A 25,320-nucleotide genomic window follows, 5' to 3' on the forward strand; every position below is an offset into this window, starting at 1 on the left:
AAAATAATAAAACTAGATTTTGACACACAAAAAATACGAATAGGCCTAATGCAGGACCTGCCTTAGTTGATATTATACTTTAGTGGTGCAAATTCCTTAACAAATTTGAAATGACTGAAAACAAATGGACACACAGTGAACCTGAAGCCTTTTGGATCCCTCGTGGGACAGTTAGTAATCTGAAACCAACATGGACGAGACATCCTAAAAGTGCTCAGAGTAATGGAAAGTTGAAATCTCCAGAACAAGTGAGAAAATGGACCTAGATTTGGACTTTTTTGCTGTTTAAAAATATAAACAATGCATCTCAGATTTACAGAGCTCACTTGTTTGACATTTACACTTCCATGTTTTAAGTTCCAGTTAAAAACCGTTAGCGTCCTATTTCCAGCCATATTTGTCTCTGTAATAGGTTTATCATGGTCCATCCCTACTGTGTGCCTGTGCTGCATCGCCTTGCCTCATTTCTGCCTGCTGCTGCTGATGATGATAATGATGCTGCAGCTGATGTCATCACCACCTCCCAGCATCCCAGGCACAGCAGCACCGCCATTTTCCCTAGTTTCAGACTGACTGACGGACAGACTGACGGCGGGCCAGCCTCCTGTTTATCTACCCGGCCCTCGCTCCTCCCTCCTCCTGTTTCTCACCGCTGCGTTCAACAACCTGCGCTGCTGCTGCTGCTGAAGCTGAGGCTGACTCCTTCCCCAGCGGATTCTCCATGTATGGATGCGAAAAGGAAAAGGATGCTGTAGGCTGACCAAAGTCACAGAGAAAAACGAAATATACACAGGCTGCCGAGGAGATTCAAGAAGGAGGCACCGGAGGATCCGGGCGCTGTTTTGAATGGGCAGAGGATTCACCCTCTGCGGTCGTCGAGTCTGAGTTGCTGAGGTAAGAAATGGCTCCACGGTGATGTTTTTCACGGTAGCCTACTAACGGGTGTCACGCCTGGGTGATGACAGTAGTGTATGTGTTAGCGATTTCGAGGCCTATTATAGATGCGAGGTGGTAAATAAGAACGCTGCGTCAGGGTGTTTGATGTTTGATTCCGCCACTGTCAACAATTGGCTTTAGAAGAAAATACTCCACGAATCCACCCCGAATCAATTAAACGTATGAGCTCATGAAAGCTGTGAATGTCATAAAGCTCTAATGATGCTACTGAACTCCTTTCTGACGCAGTGTTAGATGATGTGATGGTGTTTGTGCCGTTTATGTTTACGCGGCCCGTCTTTGAGGTGCGGCAGGCAAAGCAAGATGGAGGAGACAATATTGACATGGCTTATAAATCTTTACCGCAATTCGTTTCTGAGAATGCGTGTCATCCTCACATTTATCTTGTAGCCACATTGAAATGGCGTAGTATAAAGATGTTGAGGAGAAGGTGTTTTCTTCATTGATTAAGGCAGAGAAGATGGATGTGCGTGGCGCTGCCTTGAAGCAATAATACCGTTAAAAATCACCCTAAATGGTCTGGTCTTAACAGAGAGAAAAACAATCTAAAAGCTATCATTAAGGTGTGGAAAAACACCACAGCTAATTCTAGACGTTTAGGAATGCTATTTTCTTTGGGGAGTAGCAATGAGGAGATACAGTTTCATCACAAGGCCTTCAGCCTGTGATAGATGAGGCCAGGGGATGATGCCCGAAGAATAAGCAGCCATTTTACTGTAGAATAGCAGGGATGCTGCTGATCTTCCTGCCAAATAATGTCCCAGCCATTTAGTCAGCGTGTTTCAGGTGCTGTTTGTCTCAAACCGACTGATTCAGGGCCTGGAAATTGAGAATGTGTCTTATGTTTGGTTTGGCTAACAATTAACAATAATAACAACAGACCATGGATGATTCAAATCAATCATCATTTTTTAATTCTGTATTTCTTGGTATTTATCCTTATTAAAGGTATAATGAAATGCATGGTGCAATACAAAAGCCCCTGTTATCATCTGATAGGTTTGTCTGTATCCTACACGTCTCTACATGCAGTGGTATTAAACCCCTCTCATCATCTACCTGTGCAGGTGCCAGGTGTGTGTCACACAGATCTTCAGCTCTCCTGCTCACTCACACACCATCCTGCAACATGGCGACGGCGTCAGTGAAGGTGGCTGTGAGGGTCCGACCCTTCAACTCCAGAGAGATGGGGAAGGACAGCAAGTGCATCATTCAGATGTCAGGAAACACCACCAGTGAGTATACATTTTAAGTCATTTTTAGTGTATTTGGAGTTATATTAAATCTGATGGATGTGGACTTCAATGTTTACATTGTATTGAGAGGTGCAAAAATGTGGTTCTGGCACAACCTGCATTGATTTAACTGGAATGGGAGCAAAATAAGTACATTTCAGACAGTAACTTTCCTCAGTGAAATTTCAATAAATATATTTTTTATATTTCTCCTATTTTGGTTAAAGGGGGGGCTTTGCAGTTTTGGCAATTTCTTCGCTGTTTTCGCTTTTTGCTCGCAGGTTTCTCAAAAGAGCTCCCCCTACAGCTTCAGAATAGATATTTGGCAGCTCCTATGTTTACTCGTCTGACTCCTCACTCGGTCAGTCTGCTGTTTCCTCTTTCTCTGTTCCTCTGACAGTGCTTTCCTAGCTTTCTGCTTCTTTTTTGCCGGCTCAGTCATGACGATAGTGTGAAAAACTCCATCGCTACCTTGTTCTTGCTAGCCGGTTCCTGGATGGGGGTGTGTATGTGTGCAGTGCCTAAAGCAATTCGTTACATCGCGAGACCTGATATCACGCGATACTTTGGCAGCTCGCCGGCCAAAAGTTGCAAGGGTGGTTTTTCAGCTCACAGGCGCTAGGGGGAAGCGAGATGACCACCATTCAACCTGAAAAAAGTCATATAACCATTCCAATGACTCCAAAGCTGTTTTGTTAAGGTAAATTAAGCTAAAAAAAACTGCATAGTTCCCCTTTTAAAGCCACCATTGAATTTGAATGTGTTTTGCTTATTTGTCACTTCACTTGGATGTTTGAGCTTCACTGTGCAGAATGATGTACATGCAGAGTTTGACACCAGAAGGCTGTTTTCACATTCATCTGCTCTAGGGGAAAAGTTTCTCTGTGCTCACCTTAAACCTGAGTTCAACACATGTAGAGCTGCAGCCCAATTATTACTTTCATTATCAATTAAATCTGCTGATTATTTTATCAGTTAGTCGATTCATGGTTTGGTCTTTATACAAAAAAAAGAAGTCAGAAAATAGTGTAAAACTGTCATTATAATTTCCCAGAGCCCAAGTTGACGTCTTCAGACTGCTTATTGTATCTGTACCATCAGTCCAAAACCCAAAGATATTCAACTTACTGTTATATAAAACAAAGGATAGTAGCAAAGCCTCATTTAAAGATGCAGCAAATATTTGGTATTTTTGATAGAAAAAAAGACCGAAACAATTTATCGCTTATCCAAATAGTTGCAGTTCTATTCTACACATTCTATGCTCAATTCCCTGTGAACAGTCTAATTGATTAACTAGTTAGTTTCAGCTGTAAAGACATGTACGTACAAGCTGGATTTTGTGACATCACAACTAGTTTGCAAGCCAATCGTGTTTCAATGCGCAACTTGCACAAGTTTGATGTTGAAACTTGAGAATCAGTGAGAATGGACTTATCGATGAAGAAGGAGACAGCTGGTATCCAGCAGTCAAACTGTTAAGATATTAGGTAAATCTATATCAGACATAAATGATCATTCAAAGCAGAGTCTTTTGTCTTTAAAAAATCACACTGTCTCGGGGTTTAGTGGACTGAAAGCAACACATATGCGCCAACTTTTATTTTAACTTTGCCCTGCAGCAACAAAAGGATTGGCAACAGGGAGACATACAGTACCATAAAATACTGCAATGATGTGTTCCTTCCTTTTTTTATAGAATATTATAGTCCCTTTTTTCTTTGATACTGTTCTGTCTTTACATAGGTCATGTATCTTTTAAAGTCATGGCTTTAGAGAGTGGCACCCAGAAATGCAGCGACGTCCTGCTGCTGTTTTGATCATATTCCTGCGACCTACATTGAGCCAAGTTTAGCATTTCACCTCAGTTATTTGTCTGGTAGGCAGCTTTGCCCTGCAGCAACACGAGGGTGGGCAGCAGGGAGGCATGCAGCGTCATGGCAGCCAGAGAGGGAAACAAAAGCTTCAGTCAGGCCTACAGCCTGTCAGTGTGTGTAGGATGCTTTGACCGTCGCAGCTTTCCTCTCTCATCATACGAGCTGCAGGGACCAAAAAGACCTCCTTGTTCTAGTTGAGCCCAGACGCAGGGTCAGCTGATGCAAGTGTGTGTGTGTGTGTGTGTGTGTGTGTGTGTGTTTGTGTGAAAGAGGGAGTACGTCAGCCTGTTGTGCCTGTCGGTGTTTTTAATGACCTCATTAGAGCCACAGATTTCAAACTTGCATTATTTAAACTCATTAACTTTACTGACTCTGAATGTGCTCACAGTTGTCCTCTTATATTCTTCTGCATTGTGGCCACATTGCCCCAAGACCCTCTAAAGGATACGGCGGTATGGCTAATGGATAGATGGATGCTCACACTGTTGTTTCTGGCTGAGTGCACGTTTCAGCTAGCCTAGAAATCTAGACACACCCTAGCGGCAGCAAATGTAATTTGCAGCCAGGGTCGTCTAGTAACTCTCCGTTGGCTTGCGAGCTGGAAAAAACAAACTCTGGCCGGGCCAATCACATTGTGTATAGAGTCGGTGGGCGGGCTTATGGCTGCTGCTGCTGGGAACAGCGGTCTTTCGAATCGGCTTTGGCCGTGACTCTGGAAGACTTGGAGTTAAGCTTTTCTTTGAGAAAAGAACAAAGAACGGCACTGAAGTCGTTCTTAAAAAAGGAAGATGTGTTCGGAGTTTTGCCAACCAGATACGGCAAAAGTTTAATCTATCAACTAGCTTCGCTACCTTCTTCGTTGCTCTGGTTGGTTGTAGCGCTTTCCTATTGCGTGCAGAGGGAATTTGAAAGACAACCGTTTATCCCGCCCCTCGGATTGAGCCCTGCCAATGGTGTGTTCCCAGACCCAACATCTGGATGTGGGTCTGGCTTGTCAGGCTACGTTTCAGCAGGATGTACTGTATATTTGCTGCTATATTGAATGTCCACAGGGGGCGATGCAGTGGATTCAGTTTACAGCCGAAAGAGCATCTGCTCCTGCCCAGTTCTTGTTTCATATTCTAGGTGCATATCACCTCTTTAAAAAGGATGAGTGGTGCATTTTAAACGGCTGCTATTGATACTAACTGTAATATAGTAAGGCCTCTCTGAACGGCATGTGTCTTTTCTTTCTCTTTAGTTAGAGGTGAAATCATTTCAAAGTATTTTGATCTCTCTGTTGATGAGGATTTTTGACACATTATATGCTGGTACCAGTAATTCAAATTATAATGTAGAAGATGGGTTACTTATAGACAAATAGCAGTACACGTTTTTATAACAATGTGGCAATGCATTACTGATTGTGTATCTAAGCATTTTTTGCTGCAATTTGGAGATGGAAAGTAGAGACGTGACAGGGAACAAGGGGAAGAGAGAGAGGGGGAACGACATGCAACAAACATCCCAGCTGGGAATTGAATCAGGGACGTTGAGATCACAGTATAGCAGATTATATAAAGTCAACCAGGCTGGTACCTCTATTTACATATTTTGGTAGTTCAATTATTTCCTTTTCACATAAAAGAGAAAAACACTCTCTTTTTCCATTGCTTTGATGCGTTTCCGCCAACTGTGTAGTGATCACGTCAAATGCAATCACTTGACTCTTAATGATTTCTGGTTCTTTCCACAAAGATCTCTTTTCTTTTCACACAACTAGAAAACATGGTTTGTTTAGACACTGAACGCAGATTTCAAATGAGAGCCTCCTGCTCACAATATTCTCAATCTTGTTCCCAGTGAAGAGACAATGTTACTGTGTTTTCTTTTTAGACACCAGAATGTGTGATGATTTTGTATTGTATTAAGAGTTTTGAGAACATGACACCTTTTGGAGTATTTGTTGTGTTGCAAATGACAACCGTTTTAGTATTTGTGTCACCTGTTCTGGAAACAGCGCTTCTTTTTCTAACAATCATGCAACAAAACAATCAAGACAAACTGTCAATAATCAAGATGACAAGACACAACTGGATCAAAGTGATCATGATGGAAAATTACGAAACATTTTTGGTAATTTAAATGCAAAATGTGTTTAAAAAGATTAAATTAATATGTGTGTTAGGAGATGATAAAGGCTCGGTGAAGTTCCAACGAAATAAATGGTGAGAGAGAGAGAGAGAGAGAGAGAGAGAGAGAGAGAGAGAATGCATTGCATTAAAAGATGTAGTTTCATAATCAGAAAGAATTGATTTGAAATGTTTTCATTTTTTCATGTGCATCCTGCAGCTTTTGTTAAACTGACAGTAAATATGATGAAATGAAGGAATATGCAGGTAATTAGAGTGACTCGGTTTCTGATGCCTCTATTTTGTTTTATTTTAGCCATCCTGAATCCCAAACAGCCGAAAGAAAACAAGAGTTTCAACTTTGACTATTCTTACTGGTCACACACCACGGTGAGTTTCACTGCATCACTTAGTTTTAAATACACATACTACTAGTCAGATAGAAAATCCATGATTTGCCCTAGAACAAGTCACTTATAATTGATAAAAATATTGATTGAAATGTTAGTATTAAATCTCATGCTGCTCTTCCTCTCTTTCTGCAGCCTGAGGACATCAACTATGCGTCCCAGGTGCAAGTGTACAAGGACATCGGAGAGGAGATGCTGCTTCATGCCTTTGAAGGCTACAACGTGTGCATATTTGCATACGGCCAGACGGGAGCAGGCAAAAGCTACACCATGATGGGGCGACAGGAAAAGGACCAGCAAGGAATCATACCTCTGGTAATACAGAATACAATTCTGACCAAAAAATAAACAATTTTCTTCAATCATTGTGAAAATCAAAGATGCAATTTTGACCAAAACAGTGACTGTTCTTTATTTTTCAGCTGTGTGAGGACCTTTTCACCAAGATCCATGGAAGCAATAACGACAACAGCATGGGTTACTCTGTGGAGGTGAGTGATGTCAAACTCTCTTCACTTTTTCTACATTTGGTGTCTCACAATGGGCCTCAATCTTAAAACAAGTCCCTGAACATCTACTTAATGAATTAAGGTCTGATGTTCTGAGGCATACAGTACATATTAGTTTTTTTTTGGATAAATTAAAGGAAACCTATTGCTGATGTGCAGCTGGTATTGTAATTATATTATTGTGTCAGATAGTCTGAAGCGAATTCACTTGATTTCTAATCTTTTACTGTCCCAGGAGCTACCACGTAGCAATGATAACTGATTTAGAACTCCCAAACACATTTTACAACACAACCGGCTCTTTGCCTCCTCCAGGTGAGTTACATGGAGATCTACTGTGAGCGTGTGCGTGACCTGCTGAATCCCAAGAACAAAGGAAACCTGCGTGTCAGAGAGCACCCTCTGATGGGACCCTACGTTGAAGATCTGTCCAAACTAGCTGTCACCTCGTACAACGACATCCAGGACCTGATGGACTCTGGAAACAAGGCCAGGTAACAGAGCGTGACTGAATGATAGTGACTGACTCCTTATGATTATGAAGTGTAGTGATGGATGGAGAAGATATGCAAATGAAGGATGTATGAATAAATAAATCAGGGGCTGTAACAAATAATGGATGGAGCAGGTAATGCACGAGTCAGTAATATGCACCTAACCAGTATTTTTTTCCTTTTTTCAGGACTGTGGCAGCTACCAACATGAACGAAACCAGCAGCCGCTCCCACGCCGTCTTCAACATCATCTTCACACAGAAGAAACACGACATGGACTCGGAGAACACGTCGGAAAAGGTTCTGACAACAAGCTCAGCTCACAGTCAGAAAGACATGATGTTTTCCTGCTTCTCAGACAAACAAATCGATGATTTGATGATGCTACAAGGCAGACAGAAATGATTTGTATTACCTTTTATGATCTGAGTGGAGGCCGCCTGTGATGTCGTCATCTGAAGAATGTGTTGTTGTATTGATCGATAACCACATGTAACGCTTTACTGCCAGTTCTCCTAGTGCACTTTCAGCTGAAATATCTTAGCTGAGGTGTATGTTTGATCTATCTGTTTGATCTTATTTTTTTAACGCATTTTGTGTCATCACAGGTTAGCAAGATCAGCCTGGTGGACTTGGCTGGCAGCGAAAGAGCCGACTCAACCGGAGCTAAAGGAACCAGACTGAAGGTGAGAGGAGGAGGATGTTTTTAGATTTATTTTTATGACATTTCCGCCTTTCTGGAGGAGATAGAAACACATTTAATAATGATTGTTTGAATGCAATATTTCAAATTCAAAATGTATGAATAGATGGACAAATAAACTTGACTTTTATTTGCAGGAAGGAGCAAACATCAACAAATCTCTGACCACACTGGGGAAAGTTATTTCTGCTCTGGCTGAACAGGTATGGTTTAAAACATAGACAACAAAAAATATGCTTTTCTTATTTTTTTGTTCTCCAAATAACAAACGCTGGCATTTTTCTTCCCACTTTCAGGAATCAATACCACCAAACAAGGTCAGTAACACTAACAACTTTGAAACAGCAAATTAAATTTATACAATCTTTTTTAAATATTTTCCTGACGTGATTAGAGAATACATTGTGTTTATTTTGTGTACAGAACAAGAAAAAGAAGAAGGTGGAGAGTTTCATTCCCTACAGAGATTCAGTTCTGACTTGGCTGCTGAGGGAGAACCTGGGTATGCACACATAATAATAAACCTTAGCTTTTACCAAAATAAAATGCATTTTCTGTGTTCACTTTACATATTGTCTCCCTTTCTGTCTTTTAGGAGGAAACTCTCGTACAGCCATGGTGGCTGCCCTCAGCCCTGCTGATATTAACTATGATGAGACCCTCAGTACCCTCCGGTGAGAAAAATTCCGAGAACCTTTATTTTTAAAGATCATTAAGTCAGACGTTTTCCCCCGGAAATAACATATTTTGAAGATATAATGTCACGCTTATACCACATATTAGATTTGATTTTGGAGCATTTTGCTGCATAATTTGTGAGCCCTTACAAATGCCTGCTGACCTTTTTTGCACTTTGCAATGTTTTTTTAGCATCTTAACAAATGTTTTGTCTTTTTTCCACAGCTGGGGAACTTACAGTAGCATCCTTCTCATTTTGGGCTCACATTGTCTTTACTTGGTCATTGTAATTCAGTATGCAGAGCCTGAGTAATCATGCTTTATAGCTTAATGGCTTCCTGACCTTGATGGCCTCCGTCCCTCCAGGTACGCTGACCGTGCCAAACAGATCCGCTGTAACGCTGTGATCAACGAGGACCCCAACAACCGTCTGGTGCGTGAGCTGAAAGAGGAGGTGGCCCGCCTCAGAGACCTGCTGTTTTCACAGGGTCTGGGAGACATCATAGAGAGTGAGTGTCGCACAGAGAAACGCAACTCTCACTCATAGAAAATGCACTTATACAGGCATACACACATAAACACACACACACACACACACACACACACACACACACACACACACACACACACACACACACAAACCTGAATTTCGACCCTTTGTGCAGTTTCTGACTGTACATGTAAGACAGAGGATGACTATTTAACTTGTGGAGTGTGGGTGTCTCTCACACTCATTCTCTTCTCCCCTCTGTCCTATTAGCGTATCGCAGCACCTGCCCCGACATCGCTGGTTTGAAATGTGTGTATAACTCTGGCAAGCCTGCGCTTTGCAACTAATAGAAATGAATCCCGAGCTGGCCTTCCTCCTCCACCACACCAGAGACTGAACAAAGAGACTATATGTCAGTATGTCAAGTCAGTCATGACATAAATTAAGTAAAAAATATTCCAACCTGCCATGATTATTTGGAGCAACACAAAAGTAATCTATGGTCGCTGTAATAACTTAGTCTTTTCTCATGAATTCAGCAAAATGGCCTCCTTTTTTCTTTCCATTAGTTGTGGTTTCAATGGTAATATGTGATTTGTCTCTCATTTAATCTGGCAGGTCCAGCCTCTTAATAGCTTCATCTTCATAACACAATTTTAAATTGGCTGTGATTTTCTATTTCTCTGAGAAGCTTTGATCCGTGATCCTGTAGCCGTTCATTAAGAGTCTGAACTGTCCAACTCTTTGTTTCTGCAAAAACAGAGAAGCAGACAGAGTCGAAGCCAGCTTTGGCATAAAGCATGATGTGTGATGCATTTTGTTTTACGAGACTAGTCATCATTGAAGAAAGGACTGACTGGGAGGACGCCATTTTAGATTGCTGAGGAGCTCTTATCTTTGCGTCCTGGTTCTCTGTGTGTGGAGCGAATTGAAGCTATGAGTCAGGTGCTTAGAGGCCCACATCCCCGGGAGCTGTGCTACCAAAGGCTGCGCTAAACACTTTGAAAACATGAGGACATGCAAAACATAAGAAAAAACTGAGGCTGTATTTTGTCTTTATGCATTATAGTGATGTATATATTTTTGGTTTTTTCTTTTTCATAACATTGTCATGCTTGCGAGCATGTTGAGTGTCTATTCAGTGTCAGAGAAAAAAAAAAAACTTCTGGTCTCTAACTTTCAGTCTATTTAGCATTTTTGCTCGATCAGTTTGAGTTGCTCTTTTCTCTCTGTCTGCCTTGGCTTTGGTGAGCAAATTACCTCTGCTTCTTTGATCCATTTTTTGAGCTTTCTCTTCTTTTTTTTTGTACTCCTCCCTGTTGTTCCCCTATTTTTTTTCCTTCTTATCTGTTTCTCTGCGTGCGTTACCTGGCGTCTGCTCCGTCCTTCCGTCCTTCTGTCCTTCCTTCCTTCGTTCCTTGCTCACTTCCATGCACCGCCTCTCTCTCTGGCAGACCTGTGCGATTACAAGAACTTTGTGAATAATCGCCAGGCTGTCAATCAAAGGGGTGATCTCTCCGCAGTGTCCAATGCCATGACAGGAATGAGTCCCTCCCCTTCGCTCTCGGTCATGTCCAGTCGGGCCGGGTCCATCAACAACCTCCATGACCGCATCTTCAGCCCGGCAAGTGAAGAGGCCATCGAGAGGCTCAAGGTAGGAAGGATGATGCTAAAATTGTTCAGGTTGCAGAGTTGGGAAATGAGAGGTCAGATTTGGGTTTTTGGACAGAAATACAGTAAGATGAGTGGGAATGAGAAAATCAAAGAAAAGACAAAGAAATATGATGGAAGGGCTCTTGTTAAATCCAAGATTGAGCAAAGTGAATAATTACAATTTGTATAACTGTTACATATCTGTCTTAATTTTGCCAACAGGAAACCGAGAAAATCATCGCAGAGCTAAACGAGACTTGGGAAGAGAAGCTGCGGCGTACGGAGGCCATCCGTATGGAGAGGTTCGTCAAACGTATTCATGCATGATTCATGTTTTCATAGCACTCAATCAGATTATTCTCCCCCAGCACATTTACAGTTTATTTACCCTAAATTAAAAACAAATGGACTATTTTGGATGGTTTGACCCTTGAGCTATATGACGATGTTGGATTGCCAGATGACTTTGAAAGTAGGAATACACCATATTTGTATGTATATCATATTTGCATGTATATCAGCATGTGTGTTTCCTTCCTGTAGAGAGGCCCTGCTGGCTGAGATGGGCGTTGCCATGAGAGAAGATGGAGGCACTTTGGGCGTCTTCTCCCCAAAAAAGGTACGATGCTCGCCACTGTTGCACAACAGTTTGATATATTTACAACATCTGTCTTAACTTCAGTGGTGGAATGTAACTAAGTATAGTTACTCAAGTACTGTACTTAAGTGCAAATTTGTGGTATTTGTACTTTACTTGAGTCTTTTCTTTTAATGCCACTTTCTACTTCTACTCCGCTACATTTCAGAGAGAAATATTGTACTTTTTACTCCACTACATTAATCTGACAGCTTTAGTTACTAGTTACTTTACAAATTAAGATTGTTGCACACGAAACACAGGTAGTTTATAAAATACAATGTTTTATTATAAATTAAACTACCCAACAATATAATGACCTACAAATCCATCTGAAATGATTAGCCAATTAATCACTTAGTTGATGGACAGAACTGTTTGGATCATTTCCAGTTTCTAAAATGTGAGGATTTTTCTGCATTGAGTACTTTTACTTTTAATACTTTAAGTACATTTTCCTGATGGTACTTACATACTTTTACTTAAGTAACATTCTCAATGCAGGACTTTTACTCGGAACAGAGTATTTTTACAGTGTGGTATTAGTACTTTTGCTTAAGTAAAGGATCTGAATACTTCTTCCACCACTGCTAAACTTACACAGACACTAAAACACATTTGTCATTATTTCCCTTTAGACGCCTCATCTAGTGAACCTGAACGAAGATCCGCTGATGTCAGAGTGTCTGCTCTATTACATCAAAGATGGCATCACCAAGTAAGGGTTCTTTTTTCAATTTAATCCAGATAATGTGCTGTTTCTGGGAATTGGTCTCAATTGGATTACCTTATCTTCCCTCAGGGTTGGCCGAGAAAATGCCAAGACTCGCCAAGACATTGTTCTCAGTGGCCATTTTATCAAAGACGAACACTGCACCTTCAGCAGCACCACGGGCCCTCAGGGAGAAGGTAAAGGCTGGCTGCTCTCTCTTCAAAACTACAACGTTAAATAAATGTTGTAACAAGTGAATATGTATTGAAAGTTAAGACAAGCCATATTGTATATGTGTTGAATACCCTTTTGTAATAGTTCTATAATCTCTTGAACAGGATGTGTCATCCTTGAGCCATGCGAGGGCTCAGAGACGTACGTCAACGGGAAGAGAGTGAGCTCTCCCACTGTTCTGCGATCTGGTACGTGTGGAGCTTCATATTTTTTTGTTTAAAAAAAAAAGGTGTAAAACAAAGCAACTGTACTAAGAGAGTAAACAGAGAAATGTATCGAGAGATAAGAAGTCGGAGTCTATTATTGTCTATATGTGGAAACAAGTGTTTGGAAATCAGGATAGCTACCAAAGAACTTTGGTCTAATCTTTAATTACTGTCATTTTCTTTTTTTTTTATGGTAAAAAAAAATGTGAACTTTGATGTTTTCACGTGCACTTTTTAGGGAACCGCATCATCATGGGGAAGAGCCACGTGTTTCGCTTCAACGACCCGGAGCAGGCTCGTCTGGAGCGAGAGAGGACGCCGTGCGCCGAGACGCCCGTGGAGCCCGTAGACTGGGCCTTCGCTCAGAGAGAACTGCTGGAGAAACAAGGCATCGACATGAAGCAGGAGATGGTGCAGAGGTGTGTGGGGAACACATCATTATGTATTTACATTTGATAATACCACTTTTCTGACATATAGTTGTGTGATCCCTTTCAGGCTTCAGGAGCTTGAAGATCAATACCGCAAAGAAAGAGAAGAAGCGAGTAACCTGCTAGAACAGCAGCGGCTGGTGAGCACACACAGTAACACAGTCATTTACCATTTAAGGTGCTGGATAAAAAAATTTTTATTTATTGCATACAGAAGAAACTCATTCTGGTTTTGATCTGGTTCATGTGTTTTCTTCCAGGACTATGAGAGTAAACTGGAGGCTCTTCAGAAACAAGTGGACTCTCGGTACCTGGAGTCTCCTGAGGAAGAAGAGGAGCCTGAAGAGGAAGGTAATCTGTCCCTTTTTAACTGACCCATCAAAACAATCATCTCTGAATCAACCTGTATTTGGTCAAAATGTACTCAGATGTTATGTGTCTTGCCCCTTCAGTGCCATGGACGCCTCGTGAGACCGATTTGGCTCTGTGGGCTTTCAGGAAGTGGCGTTTCTACCAGTTCACCTCTCTCAGGGATTTGCTTTGGGGCAACGCCATCTTCCTTAAAGAGGCCAATGCTATCAGTGTGGAGCTGAAGAAAAAGGTGGGATGTTTGTTACTGTAAAACATTGTCCTTACTCAGCACTGGAAGATATGTCATTTATGTTTTTTTTTTAAGTTTTAGGTAAACATAGTTTGTTTCAGTACTTTGTGTTGTAAAAGATTCATTCAAATCTGGCTTTTGTTGTTGCCTTGGTGTTATCCCTCAAATCATAATACCCCCCTTGCACTAGTCTGAGTGCAAATTTGGCATCATTTTAGTGATGGTGAGGAGAGTTTGCTTCTCAGTTCAGACTGGAGGCAGACTGCAGAATATTAAGTGTCTGTCAGTTAGGGCTGAACGATTTTTTTCCCAAATATTGCGATTACGATTCGATATTCGATTTTTTTTTAAGCTCTTTGTCTTCTGTATTATTCAACAAAGAATAATATAATAATGTATAGTATGAACACACAATTACACACTAGACAGTTAAATAAGTAAAAATATAGTATATATCTATACACACACACACACACACACACACACACACACACACACACACACACACACACACACACACACACACCAGTGTAATTTTTTACAGTGCACAGAGAGGAGCTGCCTCCAGCCCCTCCCCCTCGTGAAGTTGCGTGCTGCCGAGTGCACTTGCTCAGAGAGGCTATCGTTGCGTTAGCTAGTTGCTGGTGTTCTTGCCGTGTGATTAACTGTACTAATAAAACCGTTGAAACACCGCGGCCACGCTGCTGTGAAAGCTCCCCGAACGTCATTTATCAGTATGGTTGTTACCCCTCTCAGTGGCAGCTCCTCCACTCATATCTTTATAACGGAGCTAACCGGAGCTAACCGCTAATCAGAGCTAACCGCTAATCGTTGCCAATCGAGCCTTGAGTTCTGTGTGCCTGTATCCATTAACTGCATGTATAGACTCAAGCCCGAATAAAACCCTTAATTTTATTAAAATGGCTGTAAAAGTTTTAAACTACAACTCAGAGTTGTTTGGATGACAGAAATCAGCTCAAGGTACAGTGTAGCGTTAGCATGCTAGTTGATGCTTTCTCTACGGAGTGCAGACTGATTGCTCTCGCGAGTCATGTGACCAAATCGCAGCCTTTGCGATTAAGAAATCGCGTTTTAACATATCACGATATTATCGAAAATGCAATTAATCGTTCAGCCCTACTGTCAGTGGCCATTCTGGGCTTACCACAATGACTTAGCCCAGTGAGTCATCACAATATAATACACAGTGCTGCATATTGAATCTAAGCTCTGTCCAGCCATCCATTTAATAAAAGGTGCATATAATAAAGCAGTTTCTCGGCCAAAATGAAACTTTACTGCTTCATGTCTCACCCAGTTTTTGGCAGAAGATTGGACTCTTACTTTTATAATGAATACTGCAGCTTAGAAATCCTTCTGATGTTTTGCAACAGTAGTAGTGCCTGACTTTTAATCTGTGTTACTTGTAGAAATGTTATTGTTTAATGAAGACAAATATTACCATATCAGTCCTTTTCATTGCTGATTGAAGGTTTAGGAACTTATTTTGTGTAATGACATAAAGTACAGTGGCACTCTTGTATTATATTTCCAAGTCTCTTCTGTTGATACTTTAAGAATAGTGAAATCTTCATTTTATAATGCAGATACGATTCAGGAGAATATACACAAGCAATCCCTCATGTCTTATGTCCCATGTTGTCCACAGGTGCAGTTCCAGTTTGTGCTGTTGACAGACACCCTCTACTCTCCCCTGCCCCCCGACCTGCTGCCCCCCAGTGTGGCCAAAGAGAGGGAGAGACGACCTTTCCCCCGAACCATCGTCGCCGTTGAAGTACAAGATCAGAAGAACGGAGCCACACATTACTGGACTCTGGAGAAACTCAGGTACAGTAATATAACTGAATACAAGGCTCAAAGCTGATTCCATGGTCAAGGTCTGTTTATTCACCCATAAAATCATGGAAATGTTAGAGTCAGCAAGAATACCAACTATTCTCCAACAGTGCCTTTAATCTATAATATGTGTTTTTATTTCAGCTCTGTCTTTATATCACATTTTGATCCATGCATCAGCACCATAGACTGTATCAGCAAACACTGATGTTTTCTTTTTACGCTGCCCCCTGCAGGCAGAGGCTGGACCTGATGAGGGAAATGTACGACCGTGCTGCAGAGCTCCCCAGCAGTGCTGTAGAGGACTGTGATCACGCTCTGACCGGAGGCGACCCCTTCTACGACCGCTTCCCCTGGTTCCGTCTGGTCGGCAGGTACGTCACCTCCCTCCTTGAGACAGTATTGATTTAAATCTTTCTTATATTGCACAATGAATGCTTGTCAAAATTGAAATGCCTTCCTACCTTCTCCTCAGGGCTTTTGTGTACCTGAGTAACCTGCTGTACCCGGTGCCCCTGGTACATCGCGTGGCCATCGTCAGTGAGAAAGGAGAGGTGAAAGGCTTCCTCAGAGTGGCTGTGCAGGCCATCTCAGGTACAAATACAGGTTGAATATCTGTCTCATCACCGTCAGATGCTGTTGAACGTGTCGTTGTAGCTGTTCTTTTGAGTTCTTTTGTATGAAGAAATAATAGTTTAACATCTTGTCTTCAGCTGATGAGGAGGCCCCTGATTATGGCTCTGGTGTGAGGCAGTCGGGCACTGCCAAGATCTCCTTTGAAGACAAACAGTTTGAGAAGGTACTAATTGGCTGGCGATGTGTATCGGTATTCTTTAAAAGTGTCCTCTAAGACCAATAAAAGTCAGATAAAATGTAAGCACAAGTGTTGAGACTTTCTGGATTTCCTCTCTCAAATGTTAATGTTTGGTGTATATGGGATCCAGGCTGATTGTTTTCTGCCTTGTTCCAGTTCCAGACTGAGTCGTGTCCTGGTAGTCTCTCCCACTCCAACACCTCCCAGGAGGAGCTGCGATTCGTGGAGGGAGAAGGACAGACCGCAGAGATCGGAATCTCTGCCGATGAAGTCAACAACAACACCTGTCCAGGTGAGGTGACAACCTGTGCAGGGACTGCTGAAAATCATTCTAAGTGTGCTGTTCAATAGTCTGGGCTAAAAGAACGTGGCCCTGTCAAAACACCGCACATTGGTCTCTTTCAGAATTGACCCAGCTGATGTTCATGGTACACCACTGCTGAAATAAATTCTTAATTTAATAGGAACATTATCTAAAAAGTTTAAATGCCACATACATGTATGTATCGCTGCCTCTTCCTCTGTTCGATGTAGCCGACATAGAGGCTCCCCGCAGCCCAGTGAAGAGTTCAGGTCTGGCTCTGGACCTTCCCCTGGACCTCTCCCCGGAGAAAGCTCTGTCCCACCTGAAGATCGGCAGCACCTTCACCTTCAGAGTCACCGTCTTACAGGCCTCCAGCATCTCAGCCGAGTACGCCGACATCTTCTGCCAGTTCAAGTGAGTTTCAAGCACGTCTCCACAAAGTCATGTCTAATATTAATATACAGTATATGCCATACAATCCTTACTAAATGTCTCTTGTCTTTGAAAGCAATCTCTCTCTTCTGTGAACTATCTAATACATGCAATATAAAAAGCTAATTTAGCATAATAAATACATCCTTTTTTATATCTGTAAAAAATATAACCCTAACCCTTGCAGTTGGATTTTGGACTAATAATGATATATTAATGCATGCATATGTATACCTTTCAACTGACACACATTGATATTAAAGCTCAAAAGAAATTGTTTTGTCACTAAATATTATCCAGAAAAAGGAGAGCAAAGGGAGGTCAGTCTAATATAATGGCTTCATCTTTTTCAGCTTCATCCACCGCCATGATGAAGCTTTCTCCACTGAGCCGCTGAAGAACACAGGCAGGGGACCTCCGCTGGGATTCTACCATGTTCAAAATGTAAACAGTGAACAGCACATTCAGACCTATTATTAACAGACATATCACTGACTACAAACAGTTGTGTTAGGGCTGTGTTTGAGTTGTATTTTTCCTCTCTTCTCTGTTAGATCACAGTGGAGGTGACAAAGTCCTTCGTTGAGTACATCAAGACTCAGCCAATTGTCTTCGAGGTGTTTGGTCACTATCAGAAACAGCCCTTCCCCCCGCTCTGCAAAGACCTGATCAGGTCAGAATCCTTTCATGTCCCCCAGCTGATGATTTTTAGATGGAATGAAAGATTTCCTCACGTTTGTTTTCTTTGTCTTGTTTTTTTTTTTTTTTTTTTTTTTTTTAGTCCCCTGAGACCTTCCAGGAGGCAGTTCCCCAGGGTGATGCCCTTATCCAAACCAGGTTAGCAGTGACATTTAATGTGCCTGAGAGTATATCAAAATAGGGCTGCAACTAACAATTTTCATTGTTGATTAATCTGTTGATTATTTTCTTGATTAATCGATTAGTTGTTTGGTCTATAAAATGTCCGAAAATGGTGAAAAATGTTGATCAGTGTTTTCCAAAGCCCAAAATGACGTCCTCAAATGTCTTTTTGTGTCCACAACTCAAAGATATTCAGTTCACTGTCATAGAGGTGTGAAACTAGAAATATTCACATTTAAGAAGCAGGCATCAGAGAATATTTACTTTTTTTCATAAAAAATGACTCAAAACCGATTAATCGATTATCAAAATAGTTCGCAATTAATGTAATAATTGACAACTAATCGATTATTCTCTGCAGCTCTAAATCAAACATTTATTTATTTATTAATGATATGATCTCCACAACCTGCTCTATTGTTCTGCTTCCAATTTGATATTCACTTCAGCTCCGTTTAGCACAGTCTGGTTTACTCTGTTAATCTGTTCTCTTTTGGTTCCTCCAGTGCCGGCCACAAAGCTCAGCACTCTGACTCGCTCCACCGCAGGACCTTGTCACGCCAAATACGACCTCATGGTCTTCTTTGAGATCTGTGAGCTGGAAGCTAACGGAGAGTGAGTCGCGTTTACACTTTAATACCACAAAGCAAGGGACACAGTAGATCATACTGTATGCACAAATAATCTTTTTTTTTTGTTACTGCAATGGATATAATCAGCTCCGTTAAAGATTTGAGTATTACCATTAAATGTATTGATTATCTCCCTTTCTATAGCTACATCCCAGCTGTTGTTGACCACAGAGGTGGGATGCCCTGCCACGGCACATTCCTCTTACATCAGGTCTGACATTTCACACCAAATTACAAGTTAAATATTTATATATAGATTATATATATTGCTCTGGATAAATCACTTTCCAGATTTTCTTAGTCTTATATCTCTCATTTGAATAACTTTCAAAAACTGTAAAAAAATAAATAAATTTAAAAATACAATACATTAACCAGATTTAGCAAACCCAATCCATTCAGCTCTTTTATCCAACCGCTGGAACTCCAATAACAAACTGGTTTATCTTCTCTCGACTCCACAGGGCATCCAGAGGAGGATCACAGTTACCATCGCGCATGAAACAGGAAATGATATTGAGTGGAAAGAGGTGAAGGAGCTGGTTATTGGTGAGTGATAAGGACAATTCAAAAACATCTCTGGCCAAATTGGTTAGAACTAAGTCGGAAGAAATCTTTGAAAGTACAGTTTTTCTCACTGGATGAATCCCATCATGATTTGTTTGACTTCAGGTCGTATTCGAAACACACCAGAGGCCGATGAGACCATCATAGACCCCAACATCCTTTCCCTCAACATACTGTCTTCTGGATACTTCTGGCCAAAACACAGCGACAAGTATACTTTTTAGGCAGATTTTTAATTTACTTTAATTTCTTTTTTCTCTCTTTGTATTTGCTATTTGATATTCAACAACAGTTTCCTCTTTGAATTCAATAACAAAGCTATATCATATAGCCAGATCAGTTGCTTTAAGTAGTTTTTTAACATTGCTTCCAACGTTCCTTTTATAATGAAATATTATTTGGCTTCGATGCATTTTTCAGTTTGCATGGATCAGTATGGTTTGCTGAGTTCAAACTTTTAACAGCTGCAGTTAAAAGTTTCTAACTCTTGTCCTATTTCTCTTTATCCTTTGCTAACTCCAGCGTCTCCTTGGGAGTTGATCATAGGTATAAATGACAATCATTTTTATCAGTTATTGTTTTATGATAACAAAAAGGCCGTTTGCTCACAGGCGTTCCATGAGGTTTTTCTTCTTCACAAATTGTGCAGATAGATGACCAGATTTATGCTTTTCACAATGCAGAACTTTCTACCGATTTGAGGCAGCATGGGACAGCTCCATGCACAACTCTCTGCTTCTGAACAGAGTCACTCCCTATGGGGAGAAGATCTACATCACCCTCTCGGCTTATCTAGAGGTACTAAGTGACATTTCTTTGACTGAATTTGTTTTTTGTAGACTAAAACATTCTGTCAATAATAAGAATTGTTCAAAACCAAGAACAATTCAGCCACATTATAACCAGAATCTTCTGGATTCTGATTTGTTTTGTCCGATATGTTTGAACTAGATGGAGAACTGCACTCAGCCAACAGCGATCACCAAAGATTTCTGCATGGTGTTTTATTCCCGTGACGCAAAGCTGCCGGCCTCTCGCTCCATCAGAAACCTCTTCAGCACCGGCTGCCTCCGGCCCTCTGAGAGGTACAGATTCATGGATTCATACGGTCTGAATCTTACATTGATTCTGAACCACTCAATCTCAGAAACTCGTTCCTGTTCAATAAAATTGTTAGTTAAATTAATTTTGTCTCTGTCCTTCTCAGTAACCGTGTCACTGGAGTCTATGAAGTCACCCTCTGCCACGTGGCGGACAATGGAAGTCCAGGTGAGAACAAATTCAAAGAAAATAATCAGTAAATATAAAATACAAAATAAAAGTACATGTTATGTACAAAATGTGGAAAATACAGTCAGATAGAGGAATGGCATATCAATAAAGACAAAGTCAAAACTGTTCCTGTTTAAATGAATATGAACATACAATTGGATATACTAAACATATGGCTGCTGTTACCTGACATATGAGAGAAGGAAAATGAAAATAATATAGTATGTGTATATATTAGATATATACACACATATACACATATGCATACATAAACACACATACACGTATGCACATATTGATAATAGTGCACCCTTTCATTGGCCATAGCTCAGTGTCATATTTAGACTTGAGTTACAATATTCACAGAGCATCTTATTCTACTTCTTCAGGCATGCAGCGTCGTCGCAGACGCGTGCTGGACACCTCGGTGGCGTACGTCAGAGGAGAGGAGAACCTGGCTGGGTGGAGGCCTCGCAGCGACAGCCTCATCCTGGACCACCAGTGGGAGCTGGAGAAACTCAGTTTACTGCAGGAGGTCAGTTTTTAGACTGGAGAGGTTTGTTAGAGAGATGACACCTAGAAAAGATCAATTCTATTGTTTACTGGAATAAGTGCAGTTTATTATATTTGGATTTGAGCTGTGTCAGACCAGGCACCAAATTGCCGTTGTCCTGTGAAAACCATGTATATCCAAAACATCACCTTTTCATGAGAAAACCAACCCTATTATATATATAGTATACTTTGTGGTAATGCATTTTCCATGTAGTCCTCTGGGTTCTTACTGGTTTATTTATTTTTAAGAATTTTCTCAACTTAAATAGGAGCACTTAATCTTTTCAGTTCAGATCTCAAAATTCAAGATCACCAAATTTGGAGATGCAGGGTTTTCACTGGACGATGATGAAATTATGATGACTGGATTAGATAATGACGTAACTCACCTTTCAAATCCCCCCAACCTTCTGAACATCTATTCGAACCGGGTGTTGTAGATGTAAAATGAAGAATGACTCTGCAACTCGTGTTTTTAGGTGGAGAAGACCAGGCACTACCTGCTGCTGAGGGAGAAGCTGGAGGCGACTCTGCTGGCAGGACAGGATGCGCTCTACAAGAGCAGCGACATCAGCGATTTTGCAAAGAGCCCCGTCCTCAGCCACAGTCCTGGCAGCAGCCCTGCCCTCGACAGCCCCAACCAGAGGCAGAGGGAGCTGGCTGCCAAGGTGAGTGCTGGTCTCTGAGACCTCCAGAAACTTTTCTTTTTTTTAAATTGTCTTGATCAGATACAGATTTTTTTTTCAACATCATCTGTCTTTCACTTTCTTCTTTCCAGTGTCTGCGTCTGCTGATGCACACCTTCAACAGGGAGTACAGCCAGGTGAGCAGCAGTGCCAGTGAGAGCAAGGTGAGCCCCAGCCTAGGCCCTCTAACCTGGCCCGTTACTTCTGAACCTTTAGCGTTTACTGCTGTACCGTCCCAAAAAATATAAAAGCCCAACACCTTACCCACTCTTTTTTTTTTTTTTTTAGCACAGATTCATGTCTTTTTAACATTTCTTTCTTTCTTATCCCATCTATTTACTTATCAGTCTGTGACCTCATGTCTTAATAATCACTCAGTAGACTGGGGTTAAATATTATTCACAAATAATTCTTAGACTTTGTTTGAACCAGCTGCATGAGATCAAATAAGCAACAAATCTTCAGGATAATATTGCCTCAGGTCTGCCGCTTAACGCTCTTTCAAAGGCCATGTATCCATATTTCACGCCTTAAAATAATTTAAGGTTTCCCCTCCTCCTGTACTCGGCCTAATCCCCCACTGTCCCCCCTCTTCAGACTCTTCGAGGCTTCCACTAACCTGCATGTCCTCTTTAACATGTTAATCAGCAAGGGGCTCTTAGATGATGAGGATTACAGTGGTACAGAGATGGTTCTACAGTACATTGCTAGGAAATGATAAATATTCTGATTGAATTGTTCTCTGAATGCATGTCTGTGTTGTCTGTGCTTAATTGTTTGCTGGTGTGTGTGTGTGTGTGTGTGTGTGTGTGTGTGTGTGTGTGTGTGCTTGTATGTGTGTGTCTGTACTTGTGTGCGTCTCCATGCATGATTTGTTGTGAATGTGTTTCTGTGCGTGTGATTGTGTGTGTTTTAGCTTTCTGAGATGTCTGCGTCGCTAATGAGAGACTCGTCCTCCTCCGGACTGAGCACGCTCACTCCGTCCTCTACCTGCCCCTCACTGGTCGAGGGAAATTATGATATTAGGTACGTGACTACATGCTGTCACCCACTGCGTATCAGTTTCATACAGCTTATCGGTCTGTCAGGTTTTAGATACTTTGCTCCACTGTGCCTGAGAAGATAGATAAAAGTACATGTTATGTTTAATAACATTTAGCATTAGTTATAATCAAGTGATAACAGACAATCTGCAAATGTCTTTTGATTACAGTGCCTTATTTGGTGATACAGTAGATGGATTTTGCTTTGCTCTGCAAAATACTGCAACTTAGCTTAAACTTTCCTACATTTACACAGGAAAAGTAGCATGAGCTGGCAGTGGTTGAAGAAGTATTCAAATAATTTGCTTAAGTAAAAGTAGCAATACCACAATATAAAAAAGTATGTTTCTTGGTCTGAGGTCCTGCATTCAAAATCTTACTTAAAGTACAGAAGTATGATCATTATTAGCTCCTTTCAGAGTGTTATTATTATGTAAACCATATTATAGGATTTTGAAACATGTAAGCAGTATTTTAATGTTTTAGCAGGTTAGTGTGGAGCTGATTATAACTACTTTTTATACTACTGGGTAGTTTAATCTATATATCATATTTTACTAAATCTTAATCTGCAAAGTAACCAGTAACTACAGCTGTACAGAGTAAAAAGTGCAATATTTGCCTTTGGCATGTAGTAGAGTTGGAGGTGTAAAGTAATGTAAAATGAAAATACTAAAGTAGAAGAACAGTTATTAATTGCTATGACATTGTAAAATAAGAATTTAAAAATGTTTTTCTTTATAGTGGATTGAGACAGAGAGTCAGGCCGAGACATACTGCTTTGAATTAGTTAAACGATGTTCCCTTTGTCACATTTTGAACATGTTGTTTATGTTGTGTAGACACACTGAACCCAGTTCAGGAGCTTCCACACCAGATCTGGACCCGTACAGCCCAGTGGACAGAAAGAAAGCTCTCAGAGGATGCACCTTCGTTCCTGACATACAGGAGATTCGTGTCAGGTCAGAACATACACACACACACACACACACACACACACACATGCACACACGCACACACACACACACACACACACACACACACACACATGCACACACGCACACACACACACACACACACACAAATACTTGACTGTGAGTCACTGTAGATAAAGATAACATTTTACTTGTAAATTGCCTTTTAATCTACTGTTTTCATTTGGTAAACAAGTATAATTTAAGAAAGGTTGTGGTCAATTTGTATTCATTTGGTCTTAACATTATTTATTTCATCATGTGCAGCCCTATTGTGTCAAAGAAAGGCTACCTGCACTTCCTGGAACCCCACACCAGCGGCTGGGTGAAGCGCTATGTGGTGGTGCGCAGGCCCTACGTCTACCTGTATCGCAGCGAGAGGGACAGCGTGGAGAGAGCTGTCATCAACCTGTCGTCTGCAAAGGTTGAGTATAGCGAAGACAAACAGACCTTACTGCGGGTACGTCCGAGCTTCAGCTCAATAGTTCAACTGATTTTTAGATAAATAAACAAATAGTAACCCTGTGAGCCTGAATGAACTTAAGTAACCTCATGTCTCTCCAGACTCCCAACACGTTTGCTGTGTGTACTGAGCATCGTGGGATACTGCTGCAGGCCACCAATGACAAAGAGATGCACGACTGGCTGTACGCTTTTAACCCTCTGTTAGCCGGCACCATCAGGTGAGTGGTAGAGAAAAGGTAAAGGGAAAATCCACCTAGATCATTAAAAAATGGGTTAAATGGCTATTAGCAACACAAATGAGCCTATTTATGTCGGTTTTACACATTTTAAATAAACTGCAGTAAAACTTTCCTATAGGTTCTATAGTTGGATTACGTTTTCCTAAAGAGAACTGAGATGTAACTGTAAATGTTTAGAAAGGTTCTATGTAATGTGGTACTAATTTCTGGGAAAATACAGATATTGTTAAATTATTAATCAATTTAACATACCCCAGAGCAGCGGTTCCCAACCTGTTTGGCTTGGAACCCCTTAAAGTAAAGTAGTGTCTACCTGTGACACCTCATCAAAGGTTATGGTTTTAGTGCGGACATGAGGTCTGAGCACTTTAACCAGAGAGTGGTTATTTTTAATCAGGTTGCTCCATTTGATGGACTTTTAGAGGCCTGAAGAGGTGAACAGTTTCAGTACTTCACAAGAACAAATGCAAAATCAGAAAGAAAATGTAACAAAAGTATTTGGTGACCCCTCAAATTATTCTTCTACTTTCCTTGAGGCATATAAATATATATAAGTATAGAAATATACGGTATTAAAATGACTTCCAGACAGTTTTTCCAGTCATTACGATTTTAAAGTGCCCATATTATGAAAAAAATCACTTTTTCTGGGATTTGGGGTGTTATGTTGTGTCTCTGGTG

The 25,320-nt window shown here is 41.0% G+C and overlaps 1 protein-coding gene across 7 annotated transcripts in view; it reads left to right on the forward strand.

The window, feature by feature from the left end:
• The first annotated feature begins 472 nt into the window (after positions 1 to 472).
• kif1ab (kinesin family member 1Ab) overlaps positions 473 to 25,320 on the forward strand; it is a 29,746-nt gene continuing 4,898 nt past the window's right edge. The window contains exons 1-48 of one of the 7 annotated variants that reach the window (XM_031294307.2): positions 473 to 894; positions 2,025 to 2,192; positions 6,497 to 6,570; positions 6,726 to 6,905; positions 7,013 to 7,081; positions 7,415 to 7,593; positions 7,782 to 7,893; positions 8,202 to 8,279; positions 8,434 to 8,499; positions 8,593 to 8,613; positions 8,720 to 8,798; positions 8,892 to 8,970; positions 9,341 to 9,483; positions 9,735 to 9,773; positions 10,919 to 11,118; positions 11,340 to 11,419; positions 11,661 to 11,736; positions 12,393 to 12,472; positions 12,557 to 12,663; positions 12,805 to 12,888; positions 13,145 to 13,325; positions 13,405 to 13,477; positions 13,598 to 13,688; positions 13,790 to 13,938; positions 15,608 to 15,786; positions 16,032 to 16,169; positions 16,271 to 16,389; positions 16,509 to 16,594; positions 16,766 to 16,901; positions 17,144 to 17,327; positions 17,699 to 17,789; positions 17,900 to 18,018; positions 18,127 to 18,182; positions 18,713 to 18,821; positions 18,983 to 19,049; positions 19,303 to 19,387; positions 19,511 to 19,616; positions 19,928 to 19,951; positions 20,089 to 20,203; positions 20,357 to 20,490; positions 20,613 to 20,674; positions 21,067 to 21,212; positions 21,712 to 21,900; positions 22,011 to 22,082; positions 22,835 to 22,944; positions 23,804 to 23,923; positions 24,203 to 24,395; positions 24,500 to 24,618. In XM_031294307.2, coding sequence (XP_031150167.2) covers positions 2,087 to 2,192; positions 6,497 to 6,570; positions 6,726 to 6,905; positions 7,013 to 7,081; positions 7,415 to 7,593; positions 7,782 to 7,893; positions 8,202 to 8,279; positions 8,434 to 8,499; positions 8,593 to 8,613; positions 8,720 to 8,798; positions 8,892 to 8,970; positions 9,341 to 9,483; positions 9,735 to 9,773; positions 10,919 to 11,118; positions 11,340 to 11,419; positions 11,661 to 11,736; positions 12,393 to 12,472; positions 12,557 to 12,663; positions 12,805 to 12,888; positions 13,145 to 13,325; positions 13,405 to 13,477; positions 13,598 to 13,688; positions 13,790 to 13,938; positions 15,608 to 15,786; positions 16,032 to 16,169; positions 16,271 to 16,389; positions 16,509 to 16,594; positions 16,766 to 16,901; positions 17,144 to 17,327; positions 17,699 to 17,789; positions 17,900 to 18,018; positions 18,127 to 18,182; positions 18,713 to 18,821; positions 18,983 to 19,049; positions 19,303 to 19,387; positions 19,511 to 19,616; positions 19,928 to 19,951; positions 20,089 to 20,203; positions 20,357 to 20,490; positions 20,613 to 20,674; positions 21,067 to 21,212; positions 21,712 to 21,900; positions 22,011 to 22,082; positions 22,835 to 22,944; positions 23,804 to 23,923; positions 24,203 to 24,395; positions 24,500 to 24,618 — 5,105 coding nt within the window. In that variant the 5' untranslated portion in view covers positions 473 to 894; positions 2,025 to 2,086. The remainder of the gene's footprint in view (positions 895 to 2,024; positions 2,193 to 6,496; positions 6,571 to 6,725; positions 6,906 to 7,012; positions 7,082 to 7,414; positions 7,594 to 7,781; positions 7,894 to 8,201; positions 8,280 to 8,433; positions 8,500 to 8,592; positions 8,614 to 8,719; positions 8,799 to 8,891; positions 8,971 to 9,340; positions 9,484 to 9,734; positions 9,774 to 10,918; positions 11,119 to 11,339; positions 11,420 to 11,660; positions 11,737 to 12,392; positions 12,473 to 12,556; positions 12,664 to 12,804; positions 12,889 to 13,144; positions 13,326 to 13,404; positions 13,478 to 13,597; positions 13,689 to 13,789; positions 13,939 to 15,607; positions 15,787 to 16,031; positions 16,170 to 16,270; positions 16,390 to 16,508; positions 16,595 to 16,765; positions 16,902 to 17,143; positions 17,328 to 17,698; positions 17,790 to 17,899; positions 18,019 to 18,126; positions 18,183 to 18,712; positions 18,822 to 18,982; positions 19,050 to 19,302; positions 19,388 to 19,510; positions 19,617 to 19,927; positions 19,952 to 20,088; positions 20,204 to 20,356; positions 20,491 to 20,612; positions 20,675 to 21,066; positions 21,213 to 21,711; positions 21,901 to 22,010; positions 22,083 to 22,834; positions 22,945 to 23,803; positions 23,924 to 24,202; positions 24,396 to 24,499; positions 24,619 to 25,320) is intronic. The other 6 variants (XM_036005549.1, XM_036005546.1, XM_036005548.1 and 3 more) reach the window with 6 other exon arrangements.

Source organism: Sander lucioperca, chromosome 9, assembly GCF_008315115.2.
Source record: "Sander lucioperca isolate FBNREF2018 chromosome 9, SLUC_FBN_1.2, whole genome shotgun sequence".
NCBI classification, from domain to species: domain Eukaryota; kingdom Metazoa; phylum Chordata; class Actinopteri; order Perciformes; family Percidae; genus Sander; species Sander lucioperca.